This window comes from Cryptomeria japonica, chromosome 8 (assembly GCF_030272615.1).
Source record: "Cryptomeria japonica chromosome 8, Sugi_1.0, whole genome shotgun sequence".
NCBI classification, from domain to species: Eukaryota; Viridiplantae; Streptophyta; class Pinopsida; order Cupressales; family Cupressaceae; genus Cryptomeria; species Cryptomeria japonica.
The window spans coordinates 295,786,819-295,812,544 of record NC_081412.1 but is presented as its reverse complement, the minus strand read 5'-3'; the positions used below and the strand labels follow the sequence as shown (position 1 = coordinate 295,812,544).

The following is a 25,726-nucleotide window of genomic DNA, read 5'->3' as shown; positions in this document are numbered from 1 at the left end:
AGGCTCCATGAATAATCGTAGCCTTAGTCTGCAACATTAGAACCAATTCATCTAATTCCTCTCTGAAACGCAGGAAGAAAAGGTACTAAGTGGTAAAATGCACATTACTTATAATCATAGGTGAAGAGAGTGATAGATCATAATGGTCTAAAAACTCAATACTTTTATGATCGTGCAAGGAAAATGAAGAAAATAAGTATTTCTTTGTCTCGGATATTACGGAATTGTTTCTTGGGGTGAGGGGGAGTTTTCGCCATGAAGTTACTTAGAGTTCAGAAAATACTTAACTCAATCAAAAACAAAATACGATACTATCTTAATAAAAATTAATTCGGAAACAAATGTCTCATATGTTTTAAATTTTAAAATAAAATAATGATCATAGGTACTAAGTGGTAAAATGCACATTACTTATAATCATAGGTGAAGAGAGTGATAGATCATAATGGTCTAAAAACTCAATACTTTTATGATCGTGCAAGGAAAATGAAGAAAATAAGTATTTCTTTGTCTCGGATATTACGGAATTGTTTCTTGGGGTGAGGGGGAGTTTTCGCCATGAAGTTACTTAGAGTTCAGAAAATACTTAACTCAATCAAAAACAAAATACGATACTATCTTAATAAAAATTAATTCGGAAACAAATGTCTCATATGTTTTAAATTTTAAAATAAAATAATGATATATTATTTTGGATTAAACACTGATTTCTCGTGTCAATTTTGTTATCTGATTAATTTTATAATATAAATAAATTGGTTTATTAGATGTTTAAATAAATAAAATTTATGTTTTTGGTTTATTAGATGTTTAAATAAATAAAATTTATGTTTTTGAGTTTTAAACGAAGGTACTAAGTGGTAAAATGCACATTACTTATAATCATAGGTGAAGAGAGTGATAGATCATAATGGTCTAAAAACTCGATACTTTTATGATCGTGCAAGGAAAATGAAGAAAATAAGTATTTCTTTGTCTCGGATATTACGGAATTGTTTCTTGGGGTGAGGGGGAGTTTTCGCCATGAAGTTACTTAGAGTTCAGAAAATACTTAACTCAATCAAAAACAAAATACGATACTATCTTAATAAAAATTAATTCGGAAACAAATGTCTCATATGTTTTAAATTTTAAAATAAAATAATGATATATTATTTTGGATTAAACACTGATTTCTCGTGTCAATTTTGTTATCTGATTAATTTTATAATATAAATAAATTGGTTTATTAGATGTTTAAATAAATAAAATTTATGTTTTTGAGTTTTAAAGTTATTATGTTATAAAATTTATTTAAGTGATTGTAAACAAATATGGTGCACAAATTTAAATCTGATTTGTACATGGAAAATTATAAATTGTGATTCTTTTGTATCAACAAACAAAAATTCATCTTGAATGTGAACCTACAATAACAAACTAACAATGTTAAAAGCATTTTTGAGAAGTTTGCGAGATAAAGAAGACTCTCCTTTAGTGAAACACAAGTGATTCTTTTGCACTAGTAAATAAAGACCATCTTGATATTTGGACCTATAATAACAAACTAGCAATGTTAAAAGCTCTTTTGAAAAGTTTACTAGGCTAGGACAATTCTCCTTTAGTCAAACTCAAAGATAACTATCAACTCGTTTGTAGATGGTAAGAATTTGTTAATGGGCGCTACAAAGGGGTACAAGAGGAATTTCCTCCCAAACAAGCAAATCCTTCTCCAATTTGAAATGGCGCCCAAGTACAAAATTCCTCCCAAGGAATTGAGTGCTAAAATGAGGTAGAGGAATTTCCTCCCAAGCACAAAATTCTTGCCTCCTAGTCAAATTGCGCCTAAGAAATGAAGAGGGCACCAAAATGAGGGTAAGGAGGAATTTTCCTCCATGACAAGAATTCCTTCTCCATAGGGGAATTGCACCCAAAGTCAAGGGGCAGCGCCAGATTCAAGTCAAGGAAGAAAATTCACTTTTTCAAAAAATTTTCTCCATCACAAGAGTAATGCTCTCCAAGTTAGCACTTGGGCGGTAGAAACATAACAAGGAAGATTTCCTCCCCTTAGACAAAATTCCTTCCTCCATGAAGAAATGTGCTCCATGAAGGGACAAGGCGCCAAAATGGCATCAAGGAGGAAATTTCCAAGAACCTCAAAATTCCTTCTCCAGTGCAAAATATGCTTAGGTCAAAAATAGAGCGTGAAAATCAGTACATGGAGGAATTTTCCAAATTTTCCAAATTCCTTCACTTAATCAAAATTATGCCCAAGGATTGAGATAGGCCGTGGATTTCATGACAAGAAAGATATTTCGTCCTCAAACAAAAATTCCTTCCTCAGGGAAGAAATGTGCCCAAATTGACATAATTTCGAGGCACAAAGAAAATTGGCTAAGTATGAAGATTTTCTCTCTAGAACTTTGGATAGGACAAAATTTCTCATACATGGGAAAAATGGTCAGTTGACATAAATTCTTTCTCCAGGACGAGGTATGCACGAGAATGCAAGAAAATTCTTTCTAGACAAAAATATCTCTAGAAAGATTTTCTCTCTCCTAGAATTCTAGACGTATAGGATTCCTTTTGAAGTGGAAAAAATTGTTAAAATTCTTCCAAGGCGGGAAAATCTCCAAGTGTGAAGAGGATATTTCATTACTGGAATTCAAACTAGAGACCGTGCCAAGTGTCTCCGTAGGAGAGTTGGAGGCCGTCATGGCCAGATTCATTGCATTCGCCATAAATGAACAGAATAATGGTCGTCCATTTTTGGACGAGAATCTATTAATTACATGAAGGCGTGGTGGCACATTTATTAGTGGGGAATATTTGACCAAGTAGTGGCTGATTAATTGCATGGCGACTAGTATATTCAAGGAACTAGTGGCTCATTTAATGCATGATCGGCAATTTTGAATGTAGTGGTGCATTTAATGCAATATGGATGCCATTTTTGGGGACAAAGGGTAATTAATAGATAGTGGTGTGATTCCTAATTAATTGTTATTCCCACTACTTGGCATCATGGTTGGGAATCTTTGGTCAAACTGTAATTAGGGTTTTGCATGTTTAATCTTAGCCATTGATTGGTTGGTAATCTCGGCCATCCATTTTCCTCTTGGAGGCCTATAAAAGGGGGTCACCCCTTCATTTGTAAAGGAGGGAGATTGAATGAAATTGTTGTGATAAGTTATTGAGATAATAATAGTGATACATTGTTCGCTGATGGCGTTCACTTGTGTTATTTTTTGGCTTGCATGGTTTCGCCTTCCTGAATTAGTTTAGATTTGTTTCAAGCATTTAGATGAACAAAGTTGATTGCAGTGTTTTATGGTGAGATCACTTGCTCATACCTTTTGTTGATAGGTAATTTCTATCCATAGTGCATGGTTGGACTGAGCTCTTGTATGCGTGTGTTTAATCTAAATTGTTGGATGAACATTGTTTTCTGATGGTGTTCATCAACAGTTTAAAATCCTGCAAATGCAACCTCTGAAGATTGCACCCTCTTTATGTAGTTGTCTGCTAGTGGTGAAGCAAAGTGTGGTTGATCTCGTCTGGATCATTGTTACCTATTGAGTTCTTAGATTTAGCTTAGTCTTCCTAAACCCTTTCCTCTTCAATTTCAGTTCATTTCCAATTTAGTCTGTTTGAAGCAGAAGCATCACAGAATTGCTATATCTGATGATGAAGTTCCAGCCACAACAAAGAAGTGAAAGAATGATCCAAACGTAAGTCCCCTTGGGTTACCCACAAACATCAAAGCCAAATGAGTCTATATCCATCAAAAAGTTGCTAGTACGCAGTTGGAACCTTGGAGTCATTGTATGATCTTCTTGCAATCTTAGCATACACATGATTTTGATCAAGAGAGGATAAGGTGACTGTTGGGAAACTTTATTTTGTGTTGGTGTGGTCACAAAACACACGTCAACATGCTGTATAACTGATCTCCTACCTGATGTTATATTACAGGATCTCTTACAACTTGGCACCAACGATCTAGAGATATTTTCACCAAGTCTAGAACAAGCAACAAGCAAAGTCTGGGGCTGACTCATCTCTCGACCATAGAAGTGCTGATCTTGGTTACCTGTTGCTTTGTTTAATTAATATCTGGAAGAAAGTGGACTCGATTTAAGTGATCCATATTTACCTATTCTGGAATTATGACAAAGTGGACTGTACAAGGCATTTGCTAGCAAAGACGTTACACTTTGTGATCTCACTGACACCCACAATATATGCCATAGGATGCTATACTGAAGTTCTGACTTCTTTTTGATGAAGATCATTTAAAGTCTATTTGCTATACCATCACCTCAAATGAATAAACAACAGTCTACAGTCATGAGAAGTTAAAATTTCAATTATCTAGCATTCAAATAAATTAACCAAACTATATCTGACTATCGGCGTAACCATTGCACCTCATTGAGGTGCAAGTGCTAGTCTACTTTATGGTAAAATCCATATGCATATTTGGCCCTATGTACTGGAGCCTCACTGCATAATGTGAGTTAGAGTTACTGAGGTGGATTTTGCATGGCTAGTTCAGGAGCAGTCTGCATGTGCATCGGCCATATCCAGCCAATGCATGTATTTATCCTTGTAAATCAATTTAATGTATGCTAAAGAAGAGTGTATATCATTGGTTTTTAGGGACTTACAATAATTTTCATTGCTGTTTCTTTCTGGTGAATTAGTGGGGGTTCTATGGGTGTTCCCACCTTTGGAGAAAATATAAACAACATGCACAAAGAACCCAGCCTTGGAGAATATAAACAAAATACATAAGGCAAGTGCATAATTTTCTCAACTATTATCATATAACTATTTGTAGGAAGAAACCCCTAACGGGCCTAACCTATAAAAAAACCAGTATTACAGTTATGAAAAACTAGCTAACTAGAGAGGAAGAAGAGGCGCTCCCTCCCAACCACGAGTTCATTGAACCAGACACAAAACATCACACCTAGTCCATATAAAGCCAAGTGAAAAAGCCTAGAACCTATCTACAACAGAAATTCAAAAATACTTTTGAACATTTCTGGAATGACGAGTTAAAACCTAAAGGTCTGCTGGACCAAGCCATTCACCAGAATCAGCCCAGACCTTGTCTTTTTTTGTGTAGTTCCTTTGAGTCACTGTGATGTCCCCACTTTGAAATATAATTTAATAATAAATAATGATAATAAAATTAAAATACAAAAGAATAAACGTAAAAATTTATTTAAATTAAATATCAATACATTTATTTATTACTGATTAATCATCTATTTATTTCTACCAGCTATATTATTGAATAATGAATAACATTTATCTCGATAATAATAAATTTTTAAATACCATTTATCTCTATAATAATAAATTATTAAATACCATTTATCTCTCTAATAATCAATTATTAAATAAAATATTAATTTGCAGCCAATATTAATTACTATTAAATAACTATGAAATAAACACACAGTGGCAGACCAAATCTGACACATGTCAGATTTGTCTGCCTTTGCATACATGTATAAGTGTCAGATTTGGTCTGCCTTTGCATACATGTATAAAAGAAACCATAATTAATAGATACGTTAATACAAACCAACAAATTATTTAGTTAGGGAGTCGCTACATTTGCAAAGGGGGTGTACGTTGGAAAGAGACACAACATTCCAACAGACCATGAGATATATAAGCAAAGTGTTTTGAGCATTTGAAGAGGTGAAGGGAGGGAGTTCGGCAGACTAAAGTGGAGGGGATCCACTAGTAGATAAAAGATTCCAATTTCACAGTGATAGAAGAGTTAATAGAAGACAATGATCTAGTATTGCAAAAGCATCAAGTCATATATCTGAAAAGACGACTACCTACAACCAAATCATCACCATTGCAAATACTACATCAATTAAGCAATCAGACTGGGTGAATCAGCAATAGTGTAATTCATATATACATATATATATATTATACCGAAGAAATGTGGGACTGCATATACAATCTGATCTGTAACAAACATCATTCCATATACACCCAGTAATTGCAGGAACAGCAGTCGGTATACATATTACAATATATATATATATTCTTCCGTTAAGATTAAATACGACTGCCTTCACGATAAGGGGATATAGAACTGGACATCGGCAAACAGCAATTCATCGTTAGGAGAAATTAGCACCATACATATTTACTTGCTTATACTCAAGTCAGAAATGACAATAAATCACTCCAGGCGATAGAAAGACATTCCCAGCATATTCTCCAATATTAAATCAGATGAAGGCCAGCGTCAGATTGATTATCCGGATCACCTAGCACAACTCTAAGTTACCGAATCGGGTACGGATACGGGTACGGGTATGTAGTTTTGGTACGCGGATACGTCAATTTTTTTGAAGGGGGTTGGGTATGTTTTGGGTATGCCTCTTTAATAAACATATGAAATCATAAATATATACATATTTAATACCTAAAACTTTAATGTCATAATAATATAAATCTATATTATATTAAATTTATAAGTTTATGAACTATTATCTTAATACCATATTAATATAAAGTTATTTGATATTATTTAGTTTTTAAACATGTTAAATATTAATAATAAATATTAACAAAATAAAAGTAAAACTATATTCCTATCACTATTTTTCAAAACCTATTAATATAAATACTACTTAATAGGTCATTCATAAAATAACACATGTATGATAATAATATAAATAATAAAATTAACAATAAATATTAAATAATATTTAATTTAATATTAATTAATATAATTTAATATAACTAATTTAAGTTTAAATTTAATAAACAATAGAATTCATTAAAATAATTGTAAGCTTCTTAATGTTAATAATAATAATAAACGATATTAATTTTAATAAAATTTTAGTAAATTAAAAACCTAAAATTAAAGTTAAAACTTATATAGAGTAATTATAGGAGAATAAGAAAACACTTCCGTCGAACACAAATTTGGTTTTATATCCGTCGGGAGGAGGCTATTCGAATGGATGGAATAGTGAATCTTCGTTGGGAGGAGGCTACTTTGCCCTCGTCTGCCGTCGTTTGACCTCATCGTGCGTCACCTCCCCTCGTCTGCCCTCGTTGTGCGTCGCCTTGCTGCGTCGTCTATGCTTGCATCTGTTCTTCTCGGCTGCACAAAAAATTCGAAGAGAAACCTATGTATTTTGATTTAGGGTAAACACGTTTTCTTTCTAAAAAGTGGAAAAAAAACCCCTCGAAATCCACATTCGACATTGACTCGTCAAAAACGCCACAGAATCGAAAAATAAACGCCACGTCATTCCAAATACGTTGGGATTCATGTTTGAAAATGCGGATACATTTCAGAGGGCAAATGTAGGAACCCTGTTCGATTCCACAGGGATTCCAGTTCGAATCCGAATCTGATTCGAATCGTACCCGGATCCAGGTAAAAACCTAGACGTACCGGTAACTTAGGCACAACTAATAATAGATATAGCAGAAATAATCTTACTAATAGTAAAGAGATGCAGTCACGATTAGTCAGAGATGTGATTATGTTTATATAAGATGGTGGAATTTAGGAAAAGACACACTACTTCATTAATGATTATAATGTCACAACTCATAAGGGAAGAATATTCGACACAATACTGTAGAGAAAAAAGGTTGGAGAAGTCATAGCCACATTTATGATCGGATTTTGAGTAGAGATATTACCATATTTAGGACCGGTACAAACTAAAGGAATCTACCAAGATAAGTTCTACTCTCTAAATTAATCTTAAATTTTAAATTTAACATTATAATGAAATATATTAAGTTTGAATTAAGTTATGTTTATTAATATATTACAATTCTTATTTTAGTTTAAAATTGATGTCCCAGGGCTGAATTATGGTAAATCCTGAAAGGGGACATTACAGTCACAAGCATCCACCAGAACTATAGGAGCTGCAAGGGAAGCCTTTTCCTGGGTTTACGGGAGAGCTGCCTTTGGGTATTCCTTTCCTCACTTTCCAGGATATAATTCTAGAAAAATATTGCCATGAATTGCCTACAAGCAAGGGGGAATGAGAAGATTGGTCCCATCTTGCTGGAAGATCCCCTTTGTTGGACATCAGAAAATCTTGCTTGATTTTTTTAGTTTTGGCTGAGCTAGTAATACTGAACAAGGTCAGGGATCAATTTCCTTATAGATCATGTGAGTTCCTAAGCTCAACTAACATATAGCAAAAATGGGAAAAAAGAGAGATGATAACTACAGTAAGTAAGCAAAATGAAAATACAGTTATCTCATTTCCAAAAATCTTACATTTTCAGCTAGCATTTAATTTCCTTTTTATAATTCTCCAGTGACAAAAAATCCACTTACCATTAAATCAGATAGTGTATCAGAATAAAATTCCAAACTCTACTTGATAATATGATGAAACAATAAGGATCCGGTCAACTACTGAGAGGGGGGTGGGGGAGGGGGGTGAATTAGAAGATAGAAAACAAACTAAACTTTCACCAAACTTAATCCCAACTCATAAACATCTTGCAAAACTGAACTGGTTTAGACACTGTATCCAAAACTGTAACTCCACTGTCAAGCTTTACCGATTGACTAAAATATCAAAGATACAATGTAATCAGATCTGTAACTCACATACCATTTAACCAAAACATTAAATCACTTTACTATCATCAGTAATAGCTCATTTCAGATCACTTCGAGTCATCTAATCATATTTAAGTGGATTACCAGTTAATCATATCAACCATATCAAAACATAACCACAAAATCATTCACCACCTGACACAATGATTTTTCACGTGGAAACCCAAATGAGAAAAACCACAGTGGGGATGAATACCCACAAGTATTCTGAACTCTTCTGAAGTTCGCCCTGTTAGGAGCCAAGCTTTGTTAGAAGCTTATATAATAATGTCCTGTTAAGAACAGATTCGGTTAGGGACCATCCGCTTAAGGGATTGACTACAATACTCTGTTAAAGGCAATACTCTGTCAGGAGTAACTTGGTAGAGGATTTCAAATCCAAACTAATGGATCACTTGGTTAGAGGATTTAGACAACACTAAGCCTGTTAAAGCTTACTCGGTTAGGGGATTTAACTGTTGTAACGGTTAGAGAACAAGAGGGTCTTTGCTGATCTGGTAATAGCACTATCTTGCTTAGTCAGATCCTTTTCTGCTTCTATCTGCCTTCAAAACATTCTGCAGACACTCCTTCTGGTTCGGCAACAATCACACTACCACATTTAACCAAAATTGCCAACACAATTACAAAACAACTCATCGACCTTATAAGCAAATACAATAGGTCGGTAACACATCACAAAACCTACAAATCTCATCGAGATTACAAACATATCGGTTCAAACATGACTGTTAGATTACATAGCAATTAACTACACATTGTTCTAGACAACTTGAACCGCTCCTGGATCAACGCTCATCGAATCCTGTAACTCATCATGTGGTTTCCACTTCATGCTATGCAATTGCTCATTCCCAAGATAAACGGTTATCTTCACGCGCCAAAATCACTTTGGAACTCATCACGTGCATCATGCATACGTGGCATCTTCATCTCCGATCACCATTCGATCATAGATCATCATAACCAATTCACCAAGCTCCATCGGTTAGGGTTCAGCTTATCAACTGGTTAGGGTTACCGGTTGATCACTCTGCTTCAAATACCAATACCGGTTTCCATCACTGCTTTACTACCGGTTGCACTATTGCATCACTACTGGTTGTAATACAACTCCATTACCGGTTACTATTGACATCAATGACAACATTATACTTCATTAATGCAATCTTCATGCAATGCCAACACTACTATGTCAAATAGAGCTTTAGCAATAATTAGTACCACAACTCAATTGAATAGTATATCAGCATTGAGTATAAATGCCTCTAAGTAGTACCAATTACATTTATTCATAGGGAAATCATGCTCTTGAAGGATGCATCCATCATTGTTTCTGTTTACACCTCATAACCTAACAGTAATAGGTACAATGTTGGATTCTCCCACAAAATCTCTGTAATGAATACATTATTTAAGCCAACTGAAATGGGACTACAATGTCAAGTCTGAATTGCAACATAAGTATGTCATCCAAATCTGCCTCTCAAAATCCTCAGAAAGTTGCACAAGAGGGAGAAGGAAAGATATAGAGGGTGAGGGAGTATCATCAAAGGGCATTGTCTTCAACCACAGAGCATGTGGACTCCCTCACACATCTCTTCTACTCAGGAGTGACCCTATGCATGATGAGAGCAGCAGATAGGATGAGCTGATAGGCAAGAGAGAACCTTGTGCAATCACTGAGTCACTATTGGCATGCAGTCAACAAAATAAACAAGCAGAACTTGACATCATGCATAATGTATGGGAATATGATTAAGCAATCACATGCTTTGGCCATAGACCTATATATAATATGTACCTAAACTCCTGCACGCTCTAGTTGCTACATGTAGAGCCTTGAAACTCTTGGTACTTCCACCGACTTTCTTATCCCATAACATTCAATGAGGCACATATATCTGTATGGTTCCTCTACCTCAGCAATACAGTTCACTCTCCATAGCATATAGAGTAAGAAGAAACAACTGATTATAGTGATGAATAATGATGAATAGTAAATAACCAATAGATACTGAGAGGGGGGGGGGTGAATCAGTATAGACAAAAACTTCTCCAACAACCTTAAACTGCAAAGACTGCACTAACTGGCAAATAGTATCACCGATCTAAAACAAGGCACTACCGGTAAAACACAGTATGACTGTGAAAGACATAAACCGGTAACATCTAGATCATCTCAAAACCTAATATCTTATCTCAACTTCACCCATATGCTTAAGCAAGTAATACATCAGAAATACAATGACCATTGGATCAACTTGTATTACCGCTTAACAAAAAACACTAAAACATCACATGAAAAAGCATCACACATAACACACTGATTTTTCACGTGGAAACCCAACTAGGAAAAACCACGGTGCGGATGAATACCCACAAGTTGTTTTTGAACTCTTCTAAAGTTCGCTCTGTTAGGAGCCTAGTCCGGTTAAAGACTTTACAACTAGTTCTGCTAGGAACCGATCCTGCTAGGTGTTAATTTTAGTACTTTTAGACTAGATAACACTCATAAAATCAGAATTTGTTTCTAACTAGGTTTAATTAGACTTATTGATTTTCAGATTTAAGCATAGTAAGAAATGAATGCATAAAGACAAGACCAAGATACCCTGGGAAAACCTCCTAAGAGGAAAAACCCAGCCAGAAAAGATCCTGAGATTTGATTATGGTTTTGATTCAATTGATAGTTACACACTTATCTGAAGTATAGAAGTTGCAGTCATAGAGAGGATGCTACATAGAACTACACAACTAGCTTGCTGGCAGTGATTATGATTTGCAGCCCTTCTACCTTGTCTTGCTGTGATCTAATTGATGATCTGTTGCACATAAGTGGAGTTTGCTGCCACCTAACTGGTAATCTGCTGTGACAAATGGAGTTCGCTGTGATCTGCTGTGCATGAATGAAGTTCACTGCTGTTCACAAGGAAGTTCGCTATGTTCTGCTACATACAATAGGAGTTCGCTTATCTTGCATTTGTATTTCACCTTTTTACTTGAGCTGCTTGATTATGTTATGAAGAATGTATGCTTTATTTATAGGAGATCAAACACCCCTAACCAAGTCGGCTTTACCCAATTAATTTGCAAATTAGTTTATTTAATTTCCTTTGTTTGTAGAGGATAGGTCAGCCCTATCAAGGAGTGGCGTGGGGACCTTTAGGTGTAGCGTGGGGTCCATTTGGAGTGGCCGAATAGTATAGGACCTGGCCCCATATATTGGAGAAGGGGCTGGTCCCCTTAGGCGGATTCCAATGTTGCCCAAGGCAATTGGAATCCGCCAGGCCCTAATTATAAACCACATGAAAAAACATCACACATAACACACTGATTTTTCATGTGGAAACCCAACTGGGAAAAACCACGGTGGGGATGAATACCCACAAGTTGTTCTTGAACTCTTCTAAAGTTCGCTCTGTTAGGAGCCTAGTCCGGTTAAAGACTTTACAACTGGTTCTGCTAGGAACCGATCCTGCTAGGGATCACCCGGTTAAGGGATGGCTAAATACCCGGTTAGAGGTTAAAACCCTGTTAAAGGTTATGTTGTCAGAGGATTTGAAGAACTCAATGATTTTGAGTCACCCTGTTAAAGGATTTACAAAAAGCCTGTTAAAGCTACCTGGTAAAGGGATTTTCCATCTGCTAAAATGGTTAGAAGTCAATAGGTAATACACTGATCTGATAACAACACTTAATGCCAAGGTAGATCCGCTTCAGTTCCTTTACATCTGCAATCACACTCTGCAAATCTCTGCTTACTCCTTTGGTCTGACAAGAATCACCTCACATACATTCATTTGCCAACAACTTCAAATGAAAAACATCATCGACCTTATAGACAACAATTAGGTCGGTAGCCAAAACCTAAAACCCTAAGCATCTAGGTTAACAATACAGTCGGTCCGATCCTGGCCGTTTAAACACATTACATAGGGTAAAACAATCTTGAACAAATCTCAAGACGTTCTCCATCGTCCGTTCTTCACCGCTTCTGGAAGCTGATAAACCATCACGCGCTCTCCACCGTTTACTAAGATTTTGCACATTCCTGAGGTAGATAGAATCAATCTTATTCATGCAAGATCCTCAAAGAAATTCTTCACGCGCACAAGGCTGATGTGGCAACACGATCTGATCTTCATTTCAATGCTAACTCATCACAGGATGTCGTCGGTAGAATCACACAGACTTGGAATGCATCAATCGGAAACCCTGAAGCTGAGACTACCAACCGGTAGTCATATCAAATGAAACCCCGATACAAACTTTGCATATACCGGTTCACACTCCAACATTCCGGTTCACTTGTTGCATATACCGGTTCATACCATCATACCGGTTCACTTGCCAGTTTGCTTACTTCAATATACCGGTTCATACTTAAGCATATTGACATCAATGACAACATACAATCATACCATGTCATCAAACTTTGCACATATGCCAACATATGGTACAAAAGGTGATGAGGGGAATCCTTTCTATGGTGTGTGCTGTAGAGGTTTTCCTTGAGGGTCTGATTCTCTACACTGCTACAGCCCAAGTTGCAGAGGGGCATCCGGTAAACCTCATTTTGGATCAACACGAGTTCAGTATGTGTCAGATCAAATTAAGTTAGCACCTGACATAATGGAAGAACAGGATATCAAGCAAGGTCATTAATGTCTTGGTTTCATATAGGATATACAAGGTCCTTTCAAGGGATAACAAACCTTCTCTATAAAGGGTAGGATTTCCAACTTCCCACAATGTCCATGCTAATCATTCTATTGTCAACTCCGACATCTCATTACATTGTGATCACAAGATTAGGTTGTAGTTTAAAGCTACTATGCCATTAACAAAGTTCTAATCCTCTACAAAGCCGTCTGCCCTGGCCCCCAATCAAGAACATACAGGCCAAGATTGTATTGACTTAACTGCAGGTCAAAGCAAGGTCACATCCCATAATTGAGCCATTATAACAGTTTATCTTTAGTGAACTACAAAAACAGATCACTGTTCACAAAGATAGGATTACATTCTGTCACTCAAACAACAGACAAGTCAACCAAGATCAATGATTATTGTTGAGGATTTTACACTTAATCAAATTATAGGAAAAGGATGTCACATGCAAATATGGCCCACCATTATCACAGTTCCTATCCAGCACTAAAAGCCACATTCATATTTACTAGGCATATTAGTAGGGTCATGAACAAGGATCGTCCTATATGTATATGGTGAATCTAGTAGTGCCTCAAGATTGACCTCCAACATTGACTGCTCCAATGTGACTACTGATAAGATGATGCAAGAATACACAGTTCCCCATGTCAAGATACAGTTAACCAAGGCCTCTTCCTTATCTGCAGGGGCCACCTCTCGTTACACCTCATTCAACAGTTAGACCATACCTAAATAAAAATAACATTTAAACCCTCTCACATAGCTGCTATATGTCAGGCTAAGTTACCAGTTTGGGTTTGGGTTGTAGACACATAAATTTTTCATCAAATGTCCTCGTACATTAATCATAATTCTTCTATGGATATTATTGTCTATTTAATCAAAATTATTAATTATTTCTTCCAATAACTCATTTCATTTACTCGAATCATTTAAACTCTTTTTATCATAATTGCATTTTTAATCCATCCCTAATCCATCCTATTTATCCCTTTCTTCTCCCATCCACTATACTCACTTTTATAATGTGGGACAAATATTTATCCATAACTACCTTCTTTATCCCACATTTCTCCCACAATGAACTTCCTTCATGAGGATACTTATAAATACATTTGCCCCTCTCACATAAGCCTCTCTCGCTTCTTGAAATTTGAATGCTGTAATGACGATTTGAAAAACCTTTGTTTGCATACTCAATTTCAATAATCAACCACATTTCCGTTCTTCATAGCTTCTGGTGCTTAGATCTAGAAATCTGAGAGCATAAATATCAATTGCCGGATCTTGAAGATAGGAAGGCAATAGAGTTAAATTTCTGATTAAATTCCTGTGTGTTAGATTAGTACATTTGCATGTTCTATTTTTGTTGCAGGTACTCTATTGTGGGATGTTGGAAATATTTGGATCTTAATCTATAAGGTCATAGGCAGATTTCTGTTTCCTCCATCTACATGGGCATGTTAGTATAGTGAAGTTTTTTTGGGGTTAGGTATACTTAGGTACATCTGTACAAAAAACTATAAAAAATAATAAATACATACATATTTTATCTGAAAAACAGAAATTAGTGTTTAGATAGTCACACAAAGTTCATACAATAAACAAAACAACTATAAAAGTTTTATAAGATTGAATGAACTTCAATATTGAAAGCTGTAACCCCCTTTGTGGACACTTAGAAGGTGCTAAAAAGTAAAATGTGAACCCAGTAATAATTGTTTTTAATAACATGAAGCCAGTATAATTGTTTTTATAGAGAAATGTGACAGGTGATATACTCCAAGAATTTTTGTAAAAAGACAAACCCTAAAACCTCCCTACCACTTTACAGATGCCCAAAACTTTAAAAAGTTAAAATGAAAGAGCAGCATACAAACAGCAGTGATGTTAACAATGATAACACCACCACCAAAACACCATCGTTTTTATGCTCATACTCATTGGCTTCTAGCAAATAATCTTCCTGCGAAATAGCACAGCACTAATGGTGATGTGGGGTTGTTTCATTCTGTCCATGAAATGTGATGATGAAAACAAAAATTAGAGTGTGAATAAAAAGCAAAAAGGAAAAAGAAAGAGAAAATTTAAGAGACACTGCATGCACTCACTGAAATTGGATTATGATCTCAGACTGGGAACAAATCTATGGTTTTTCTGAGTAACAGGTTTTAGGCTTTAGCTGATGATAAGTACATATATATAAACTCAAGATTTATAGAAATCCAATCTCTATTGGCAGGTACAAGCTCAATGTTAGCTTCATATCTGCTCACTAAGCAACCACATGTTTGTAGTCAAAGGCATGGGTTTGCTATTCATTCATAGTCTAGACTCAATGGTGCAATATCCAACATGCAAATAAAATCAAGTAGTGATTTTGAGAAACTGGGTAAATAGGACAATGGAAACATTAACCAAAGTGATCAAATCTGATACATAGTATGGCGATAAATCATGAAATGGAAAGAACAAGAGCAGCAATAAAATAATGTAACAGAAGATAACACTAGATATTGGGGAAACCCTTTTCGAAAAAATCCCACCACCAAAGAGAGCACAAGTTTGTATTAATCTCAAATATGTGAGTACATCAATTCATTAAATTTCCCCTTCAATTTGCCTGTATTATGGTACCATAACCTTTTTCAAAGTTGCAAAAGAATTTATATCTTCCATCCCATGACTTCAATATATAGGAGTTTGGAAACTAGAAACAAGAGGTCAACTACCCAAAACAATTGGCCAAAACCATGTTCCAAATAGACGCTCAAGTCCAACATGCAAAACTCCGACACACCATATGCCATGAATGCAACACCTTAGAATGGAATATAATTCACAGAAGCATCTTTGCCGAAGACACTCCTCGATGGACAAAAGTAACTCCTAACCACTCCACTATGAGCAACTAATTACTCCACTTACCCACCAAACAAAATCCAAATAATACTTCTATGGTTTCTCTGTTGAATTTGGACCTCTTTGTCCTCACTACCCTCACTGTTGCTCATTATTTTTTTGTTAAAAATTTGAAACACAACAGCAAGTGTAAACAAAACGTGAAACTAACAAAAACTCTCCCTAAATGTTTGGAACTTAGAAAAAAAAAGGAAAAATGCAAAAGAATTTGAGCAAATGAACAATGAATGGTAAATTTATCTCAAATGATGTAGATTCATTGCTCTCGTCTTTTTCACGCCTCTGTTCTCTTTTCTTTTTGCAACTGTTATTTTGTCATCTTTACTATTTGGAAAATAGCAACATTAGTTTATTTTTTGTTTGTAGTTGTTAGAGGGGCTGTTTTAAGTTTAGGACTGGTGTAAACTGTAAAGGATTGTGGGAGTCCTTGTGAGGCCCCCCCTCCCGTTTTTTCCCAATTTTGTGTTTTAAAAAATAAAATTACATTTTAAGTTGCTTGGGTTGTAGGAGACAGCTGGCTGTCCCCTGGTGTCCCTTATTGTTTCCTCCTATTTCATATATTTTTCAGAAATTGGGTAAGGGGTGGGACTGTTTCCGATCTGTCGTCTCTCTGTCCCTGTAATGTACCCTATAGGGTATTGATCAAAATATGCAAGGGATGCATCCTTGGGGTACATAGACGTTAAATAAATTTAAAATACTAATTTTAATAAATTTGAAATATTAAAATTTAAATATATTCAATCTTAAAATTAAGATATAATAAAAAATCTAGAAAAGTCGAAAGTTTTAAATAGATAATAATTAAGAAATTAAAGATTTAAAGAATAAGGCTTTGGGCGTTGGTCTTTGAGAGATGACATCAGCCCTACAGAGCTGATGCCAGCAGCCGTTGCAAACTTTCATTTTTTTTTCTTTTTTTTGGGTAAAAACTAAAAAGCCATCGAAAAAACATGCTGCTGGACTAACCCTAGTATTTTTGTGTTGCAAACTTTATGACTGTGTATGGATTAATCTAATGATGATTCTAAATGAATTTAAGGGGATTTTCCATTGTTCACCAGATTTCAAATTTCAACGACAAAAACTGGAAAATTCATTGACAGCCCTTAAATAGCCACAAATGCTTTTAAATGGATATGGAAGACCATGAATTATATTTCAAATTTTGACCTTTTGACCATGCCCTTTGTTCTTTATCTTTTAATAATAATTCATGAGTGGTATTACTTACAGTCCCTTGATTTTGAATTGCTAGTAGTCCATGATTTTTTAAGGAAAAGATGAGGCTTAAATATCCTATAATTAATAAATTAAAGAACAATGTCACGTGGCCATCACTTAAATGGTTTTTGAGATTATGGAATCTTGCTCTGAATTTTCCCTTATATTGTTTGCATCATCTGCATATCATAAATTTCCTTTGGTTAGCTGAATGGTAGATTTATTTCATTACAAGAATCAATATGAGTGCATATTTGGATCAGAAGCCAACAATATCTGCCTGCCAATTCCATTTGAGGAAATTTAGTGTCGACTTTTCTGATTTGTTTTTTAGTTGGGTACTTGAGTATGGACTATGGACTATAAGTGTGGTAGGTGAATGAGAAGTATATGTAATTATGCCATCTATTTTGCCAAGTGGTACAATATTTTTGTCATATTAAAATAATCAAGTTTCGTCATAAAAAGAAATGTTATTCAAATTCTTTTCCTTTTTCTTCCTTTGAAAACTTTCCTCCAGTATTTTCTCTTATTTTTTGTACAATTTTTTTTCATACATAAAAATGGTTATATTGTTTTCTGTCATTTTTCACAACTTTCAAATCTGTCATACTTGATAACCATGGCAAAAGGAATTGTCTTTTTACATTGACTCTAAAATGTGAATGTGGTGTAGACATAGAAAATATATTGTTGAGTATACATCATACACCATAACTGGAAGAATTGACATTTCAAACCACAATATTTTGGTTCATCGGCAGAATGGATCATGGATCATTAGGAAACAAATTTGTTTATAATATATTTATAACTCAGATTACAATGATTCCAATATTAAGTAGTAAATGCATACTACACTAATTGATTAATGCCTTATTACAATGTTAAATAAATACATAGGCATTAAGTGAATGCATATACAAAGCAGACTATTCCAGTTGTTACGTGATTTAAGAAAATGGAAAATGGATCTCCATGAAGCATTGAGTTCCAAATCATCACAGTTGAGACTGCTAAGATTTTTGTAAATTATAATAATCTTCAATTTTCCTTTTCATATGGTGCCCCCCAGCTAATCTTATTGCTTTGTTGATGCAGATGTCACAAAATTGAAAAAAACTATTGCACATGCTCTTCTAAAGTTGATGTCTTGATTTGATCCTCATGAATATTGCATAAGATTGGTATTCACAAGAGAGTTTTTTGATTTTGATGAAGATAACATCAAGGAGGAAGCAATAACCTAAAGATTGTCTAGTTAAAATGGATACAGAATGAAGCAAATTTAAAGTTCTTAAAAAGATTGGAAAAAATATTCATTAATCATAAACAGTGTAACAGTGATTCAGAGGTTTGGACCAAATCTTTTCTTCCATTCAACAAAAGGATCTCGTTTAAGTTGGACTGGATTTTGAGGAAATACAAGATAAAATCCATCTTCATAACACACATAAAGATGGAATCTCTTGAACCAACCTTGAGCTGTGATGTATATCACATGGATTGTTTGTGTGGCCATTCCTGTCTTGGTGAGATGGGGAGATCCTTACAGATGAGATTCAAGGAACATGGCACTAATATCCATTGGGATTGAATCAAAATATTAGCTTTAGTAGAGGATGCAAATAAGTCTTCACATAGCATCTACATCAATAAAGCAATGATCTTAACCATGGAGGAGCATCACCTGAAAAGGAAAATTAGAGAGGATATTGAAACTTACGTAACTCAATATTGAGTCCCATTTTCCATTTGCTCATTTAATTTGTATATGGTTTCATTTAATATTGTAATAAGTCTTTAATTACTGGAGGATGCATTTATTATTTGATGTTTGAATTAATGTTCCGTACTTTGTATTGGAATCTTGGTTATCTGTATAAGGAGCCCAAGTCTTTTTTCTAATCATCCATCCTAATAATAAACAACAATGTGTGGTTCAAAACATGAATTCATCCAATTATGGTGTATGCAATTGTTCTGGAAATTCTATTCTTAACATTATAGATTGCGGAAGCTTTAAATCTTTGAAATCTATCCTTGTGCAAGAAAATTGCATTTCTGTCAAGAATTTGGCCATTTTGCTACTTGGATTCTTCCTTCAGAAGCCCCTTTTCCATCTCATGGACGCTTTCTTTGAAAATAATGTTAAGATCACTTTCTTGTAAGTTTTTGATCAGGATATTATGCTATATTTCTCTGAGTTTATGTGTTATTTTAACAATTGGAACTAATGTTGTTCATTACTTATCTCACATTGTTGGAATAGGTGCAAGCAGCAGCAAAACAGACATTCTCCTCATTTGATGAAATGCTTGAAAAATCAGAACAACCAGTCTTGGTTGATTTCTATGCTACCTGGTAAGAATACTTGCTCTTGTTTTACTGACATACAGTTAAAGTCTGATGTTCTTTTTCTAACTAACTTGCCTTTCAGTTATGTGCATTTGACTTTGTGGAAGAAATTTATTTGTTTTGAAGTCGTTGTAATCAAATTTTGACCAATGCCTGTATCTCTCCCTCTTTCTCTCAAATATGGCATCTCTCTTTCCTTTAAGCTTGTATACCTGCAGAGAAAGCAGATAAAATATGTTGCCATCTTTTGCTCAGGTCTAGCATAGGGCCAAAATTAATATGGTGGGACTTTGATACCTTTCCAAGGAAAATGCTTGGACAAAGCTGCAAGTAAAAAAAAACATTTGACTATACTAATAATGTAAAAATTTGATGATCTTTCTTTGTGTGTGTGTGTGTTTTGACTTTTATGTCTCAATCTCAGAAGGAATGATGGATATCTATTGTGACCAACATTGACACGGAGTAAAGTTTGCTTCAAATTCACCAAATGCATGCTGTTTTCATGGATGGTTAGTGGAATATTAACTTTATGATTATGATTAGGGTCAGTGGTCACAAGCTGTTAGAAAAACCCAAGACAAATCTTTGATAGATATACAGGTTTAAGGAAACTTTGTACTCCTATGGCATTGGATGTGCAAGGATAAACAGTGATAATCTTGATTTTTTCTAGGGTTGACATATAGACCTACAATTTCAAATGATGCAGCCCATGTATTGGATTTGTGTTTCACCAAAAAATACACTTGTTTGAGCTCACTTTCAACTTGTGTGTTGGAATGTATCTAGTACACATAACATTTCTTATCAAATCTTTTTATACATTAGGACTTCATTGAACAGACGATGCTAAAAGGAAGTAATAAATGTCCAACAACTTGTGTTGCTGGAGTGTATCTAGTACACACCTAACATAACATAGGTGTTTGTACCAAGTCTTTATATAGATTAGGATTTCATTGAATATACAATGCCAAGGGAAGTAATAAATGGTATAAGTGTGTTAGCTCATTTGTTGCATGCAAGTGCTTACCATGTTGGTTAGGTTGATAAGCATGAATAACTATGCATACAAACCCTTGTCTAAAAAGCGTATTCCAAATGTCTTACGAGGACACAACAAATGGATGGAATCCAAACTTGAGATCTATCTTGTTGATGTATTATTGTTCACATTCAGGGCTCATCCAAGTGGTTGTTATTATGGGATAAAGGATCTTTATCTTTTAGAATGACCTTTTTGTGTGTGAGATAGATGATATGAATGATTGTTTTTTGAAGCCAAAACAATAGGACAACAACATGGAGATGAGATTAGTTTGATCTTTAGTTGGTCTTTCAATTCTTGAACTTGCATAATTTGGTCTTTCAATTCTTGAACTTCCATAATATTCATTCTCCCATAATGATGTGCAAAAAAAAGGTTGTTTGAAAGAGAATTATAGGATGAGATTGGCCAAATGCATGACTAAATGATGTGTTGGGACACATAGGCTCTTGCAAGATGTCTAGTAGTACAATCTATCATGTTGTTATGTGTTGGGTTATGGAAGTTGCCTGATTAGAGGCTTAGTATGTGTTGTTGTACGTGCAAATAGTTTTGGTGTACTGTTATATGTCATAATTACTATGCACACGAGGTAAGCTTCTGTCAATACTTTGAGTATTAGACATTTGCATTTGGAAGACATTCCATGATTGGATAGATGTTAACATTGACCTTGAAGGATCATACTTGCAAATCTAGCCTTGTACAATCCATCTAGATCATGGATGTATGGTCTGTTTTAGTTGCTACTTTGGAAGTGACTTACTGAGGCATGGGATCATCACCATATCAAAGATTCATTAGCACACCACTTTGAGTAATGTTTCTTGTCATGCCCCTGCCCATTTATTACAGACCACAGCTTTAATAGATGAAACTCAGATGTTGAACTAATGGAAATTCCTAGGGCTGACCTTTTAAAATAACCTAGCCAATGAAATAATTAAGTAGGGCTGACCTGGAATAAGATGTCAGTGGTCACGTAAGCAACATTTGCCAGCAACCCTTTGCTTGAATGATCGGACTGAGTTTTAATTAAAAAGGAGTCCGACTTAGTTTAGTCAAGGTTATCTAAGGGATGTTTGCTAGGCAGCGATTCCATTAAATAAGTTGAGATAATCTAAACTAAATAAGACACCAGGGTAACATTTATGAAGGGTTGCATCCCTTGCAAGGGCAATGGACTTAGTCAAAAGGCGTGGCTTCTCCTCACTTGAATATATAAGAGGGAGGACAAATTCAATTAGAGAAGCATCCAAGAAGGATCAATAGAATAAAAAGGAAATAAGCATTTTATCTATAATAAGAAAATAAACAAATTAAGAGCAGAATCTGATCTAATACTATCAGCCTAAAATTGTAGTTTACATGTGGAAATGTGATATGATTATATGAATGCAATATTGATATCTTGCTGAAATATATAGGGGTAATCGATCAGATAAGAGATTCTGAGATTTGAATTGAATCCTTGAAAAGCAGCAATTTACATTTTACAAGTAATTGGTTGATTATTATGGAATCTCCTATGAAGTCTTTAATTTGTTTATTATTGAATTACATTGCCATTCCATCAAGGATTTAGGTTTAGTAATTAATAACTAATTATTCATTGGATTTTAATAACGCAATCATATTGGAACTTGGCAAGGAAACACAATAGAGAGATGCAGGAGTACGAGTCCCCTCTATTGAGTTGGTTGCTTGTGGGCCAAGAGGTCAGATTTACTTGGTTGGTTGTTCGCTGCTCTTGGGCTTAATTGTGGAGGATAGTCTCCCAACATTCTATGGTGCTTTCCCCCCAAGTTTCTAATATGGCTGAAGCTATAGTGTGCATGTTTACAGTAGGAAACTTCATTGTCATTTGTTTTATGTTAATGGATTATTTTTCCTAAATTGTAATGTCCCTTTCCTATGAGATTTAATAATAAACTAAAATATTAAAAATAAAGAAATAAATATATTTTTTTGGTTGGTTATATTATGATTTTTATTAATAGAAATAAACAGCATACACAGTATCTCAAAACAATATAAAAAAACCAGCAACTACCCATACACCCAGTCATTATCGCTAATAACCCACCCACATAAAACCAGTCACTACAAAATGAGCATTTCTTTGCTCAGAAACGGATGCCATAATAGAGTCCAGTAACAATACAATAGCAGTTTAAAGAGCTTAGAGCAGATTACTGCTAAGACGAAAAACAAAAAAACAAACTCAAAAATAGCATTACAAAATTCATGCGGATCCTCCGCATAACCTGGCCTGATCATGTTCGGCTACCTTCTTCCACTTCCTTGGCCGCAACTGAGGCCCCAACGCCCTCCTAGCCGCTTCCATTGCATCTCTCAGGTCTGCTTCCACTCGCATCAGCTCCACGAAGGTCTTTGAAGCTTCCCACCCACGCCATGCCAGAGCCTGAAACTACTCTTTCAAGTCCCCTTCCTGCCACCTTACAAACGACACTTTCCCGTCAAACTCACCATCAATAACCTCTTCAGACGCATCAAACCCATCTCCAGGTACCGCCCACTCAAAGATGGAGTCCATACCAAAGCCTTCATCACCCTTTTCACAACGTCCACAGAGGCTTCAAATTCTAGACCCCACGTCGCCATTAACGAATAGATATCCATATTCGTCTGATATCTATGGCTGATATGGTTGATTTCTTCCCCCAAAAGCAGCTTCACTGCATCAATGAGCCTCTTATCATTGAACCGAAAGAGGCCTCTTTTTTACGAAGCCAAATCTTTCATCACTCTGTCGTCTTTTCAAAGACCGTCCACCAACCCACGCCATCAAAAACTCTGCTAATAAATTGAGGATCATAAAAGCTCTGTCCTTGTCAGTTCAAAACATTCTATCCCTGCAGATCCGATATTCACTCCACCACACACCAAGCCAGTAAGCATGACCGCCATCTTCCTATTTCGTACTTGCTATTAACTAGGGGGTACCGCCACATTAAACACTTGCCACTACATCATGCTCAATTGCAAGATTGCGAAAATCTTCGAAATGAAAAGCCTTTTCTACCTCAAAAGACGTGGCCCATTTCGACAACACATGCACCACCTCATTCCCTGCTCTGCGAACATGAGATACTCTGAAGCCATTAAAAAGATTTAAATCGTTTTTAATCTTTTTAATATAATTATCTAACTTCCAAGCTTGCTTCTCCCCTTTAATTATCACATTGATAATAATCAATGAGTCTCCTTCCAAATAAATATTAGAAAAGTAGAGTTTTAGGCCCCATTTAAGCGCCAAAAGAGCAGCTTGCACCTCCGCCTCATTATTTGTTCCCCTGTCTAGCTTTTGAGAAATCAAAGCTAAAATATTACCTTCCCAGTCTCTGAAAACCACTCCTGCCCCTGATTCATCCGGATTGCCTTTCGAGGCTCTGTCAAAATTTGCCTCAATCCATCCCTCGCTTGGAGGAATCCACTTCACCACCTTTTGCCTCTTCGAAGAGCTAGCACCCTGGTTAACCCGTCTAGGCCCATGAATGGGTCTAAATTTAATCTTCAGCCGACATCTTTGTATATGAGAATCTTCCTTTGTTAAAACTGCATCCTTCGCTGCAAATCTTGAAGCTGCTGCACCCACAACTTCTTCAATAGACACATCAATTCTAGCCAAAATGCATTGCAACGACTCTGTTTTGTCTTGGAAAATACGCCGGTTCCTTTCCTTCCAAATTTCCCATATGATTATTCCCGGGCTGACCTTCCACACACAGGAGAAGACAGACCGTATACCCCAACTAGGCCAGCTCATAAAAACTTCCTTCAGCGTTCTCGGGAGAGGACCATGCCACTCCAGCCTACCTTGCACCATCTTCCAACACTCCGTAGCCACATCACAATTTAGAAGTAGAAGATCAACAGTTTCTTCATTCTTACCACACATTATACACCTTGAGGGACCCACCATACCAAGATGTTTCCTTCGTTCTCCTGTCAGGATTCTTCCTTTGATGGCTAACCATGCAAAAGCCCCCACCTTAGGGAGACACTCCTTTCCCCAACACAAATTTGTTGGCCATTCAATAGCATCTACATCATTATCTATCAATTGATAGCCAATTTTGACTGAGTAATTACCACTCTTCAATACACACCACCTCACTATATCCATTCCCTCTGAGATGAATACTCCGCGCCTCTTAAAAATACTTTACATCATCCTAGTATGATTGAAGGGCCCCTCTAACAGATTTCTATTGCCACTCCCATCTTCCCTCCACTCTTACTGGCTCCACATAATTCCTTACCTTACTCCCCCACTGCTCACATAAAATTCTTCTCACTTCTCCCATCCCTCCATCCAAGCCTAAAGCCTCCTTGCCATCCCATGAATCCATCCAAAAATCCGCATCCCTGCCATCTCCAATTTGCCACGTTAAGTGATCTGTGACAATCTTCCTACAAGACACAATAAAATTCCAAATGGCTGAGCCACTTGGAGGATTGGCAATTGTGAATATTCTCCAGTCCTCTTGGCTATCCAAATACTTGGCTTTCAATTTTTGCACCCATAGTTGACTAGGATTTTTATAGATCGCCCAAACCAATTTTGCTCCCATCGCCTCATTCATCTTCTGCCAGTTTCTTAGGCTGGCACCTCCCTTGTGTTTAGGCTTACAGATTTTCTCCCAAGCCAACAAAGGAATTCTATACTCACGTTGAGCACCATTCCAAAAAAACTTCCTCATCTTCTGTTCTATTACCTTCAAGACATTGTGTGGGATCTTCAAACACATCATAGAGAAGATAGGAATGGTAGAGGTAACTGTTTTCAGCATTAATGTCCGGCCTGCCGAGGTCAGCCATTTACTCTTCCAACCATC

At 35.8% G+C, this 25,726-nt stretch overlaps 1 protein-coding gene across 2 annotated transcripts in view; it reads left to right on the top strand.

The window, feature by feature from the left end:
• The window catches only part of LOC131035889 (thioredoxin Y, chloroplastic), a 46,576-nt gene that overhangs the window by 4,580 nt on the left and 16,270 nt on the right, over positions 1 to 25,726 (top strand). For both annotated transcript variants that reach the window (XM_057967650.2, XM_057967651.2), the window contains exon 2: positions 19,728 to 19,819. In XM_057967650.2, the coding sequence (XP_057823633.2) occupies positions 19,728 to 19,819 (92 nt within the window). The remainder of the gene's footprint in view (positions 1 to 19,727; positions 19,820 to 25,726) is intronic.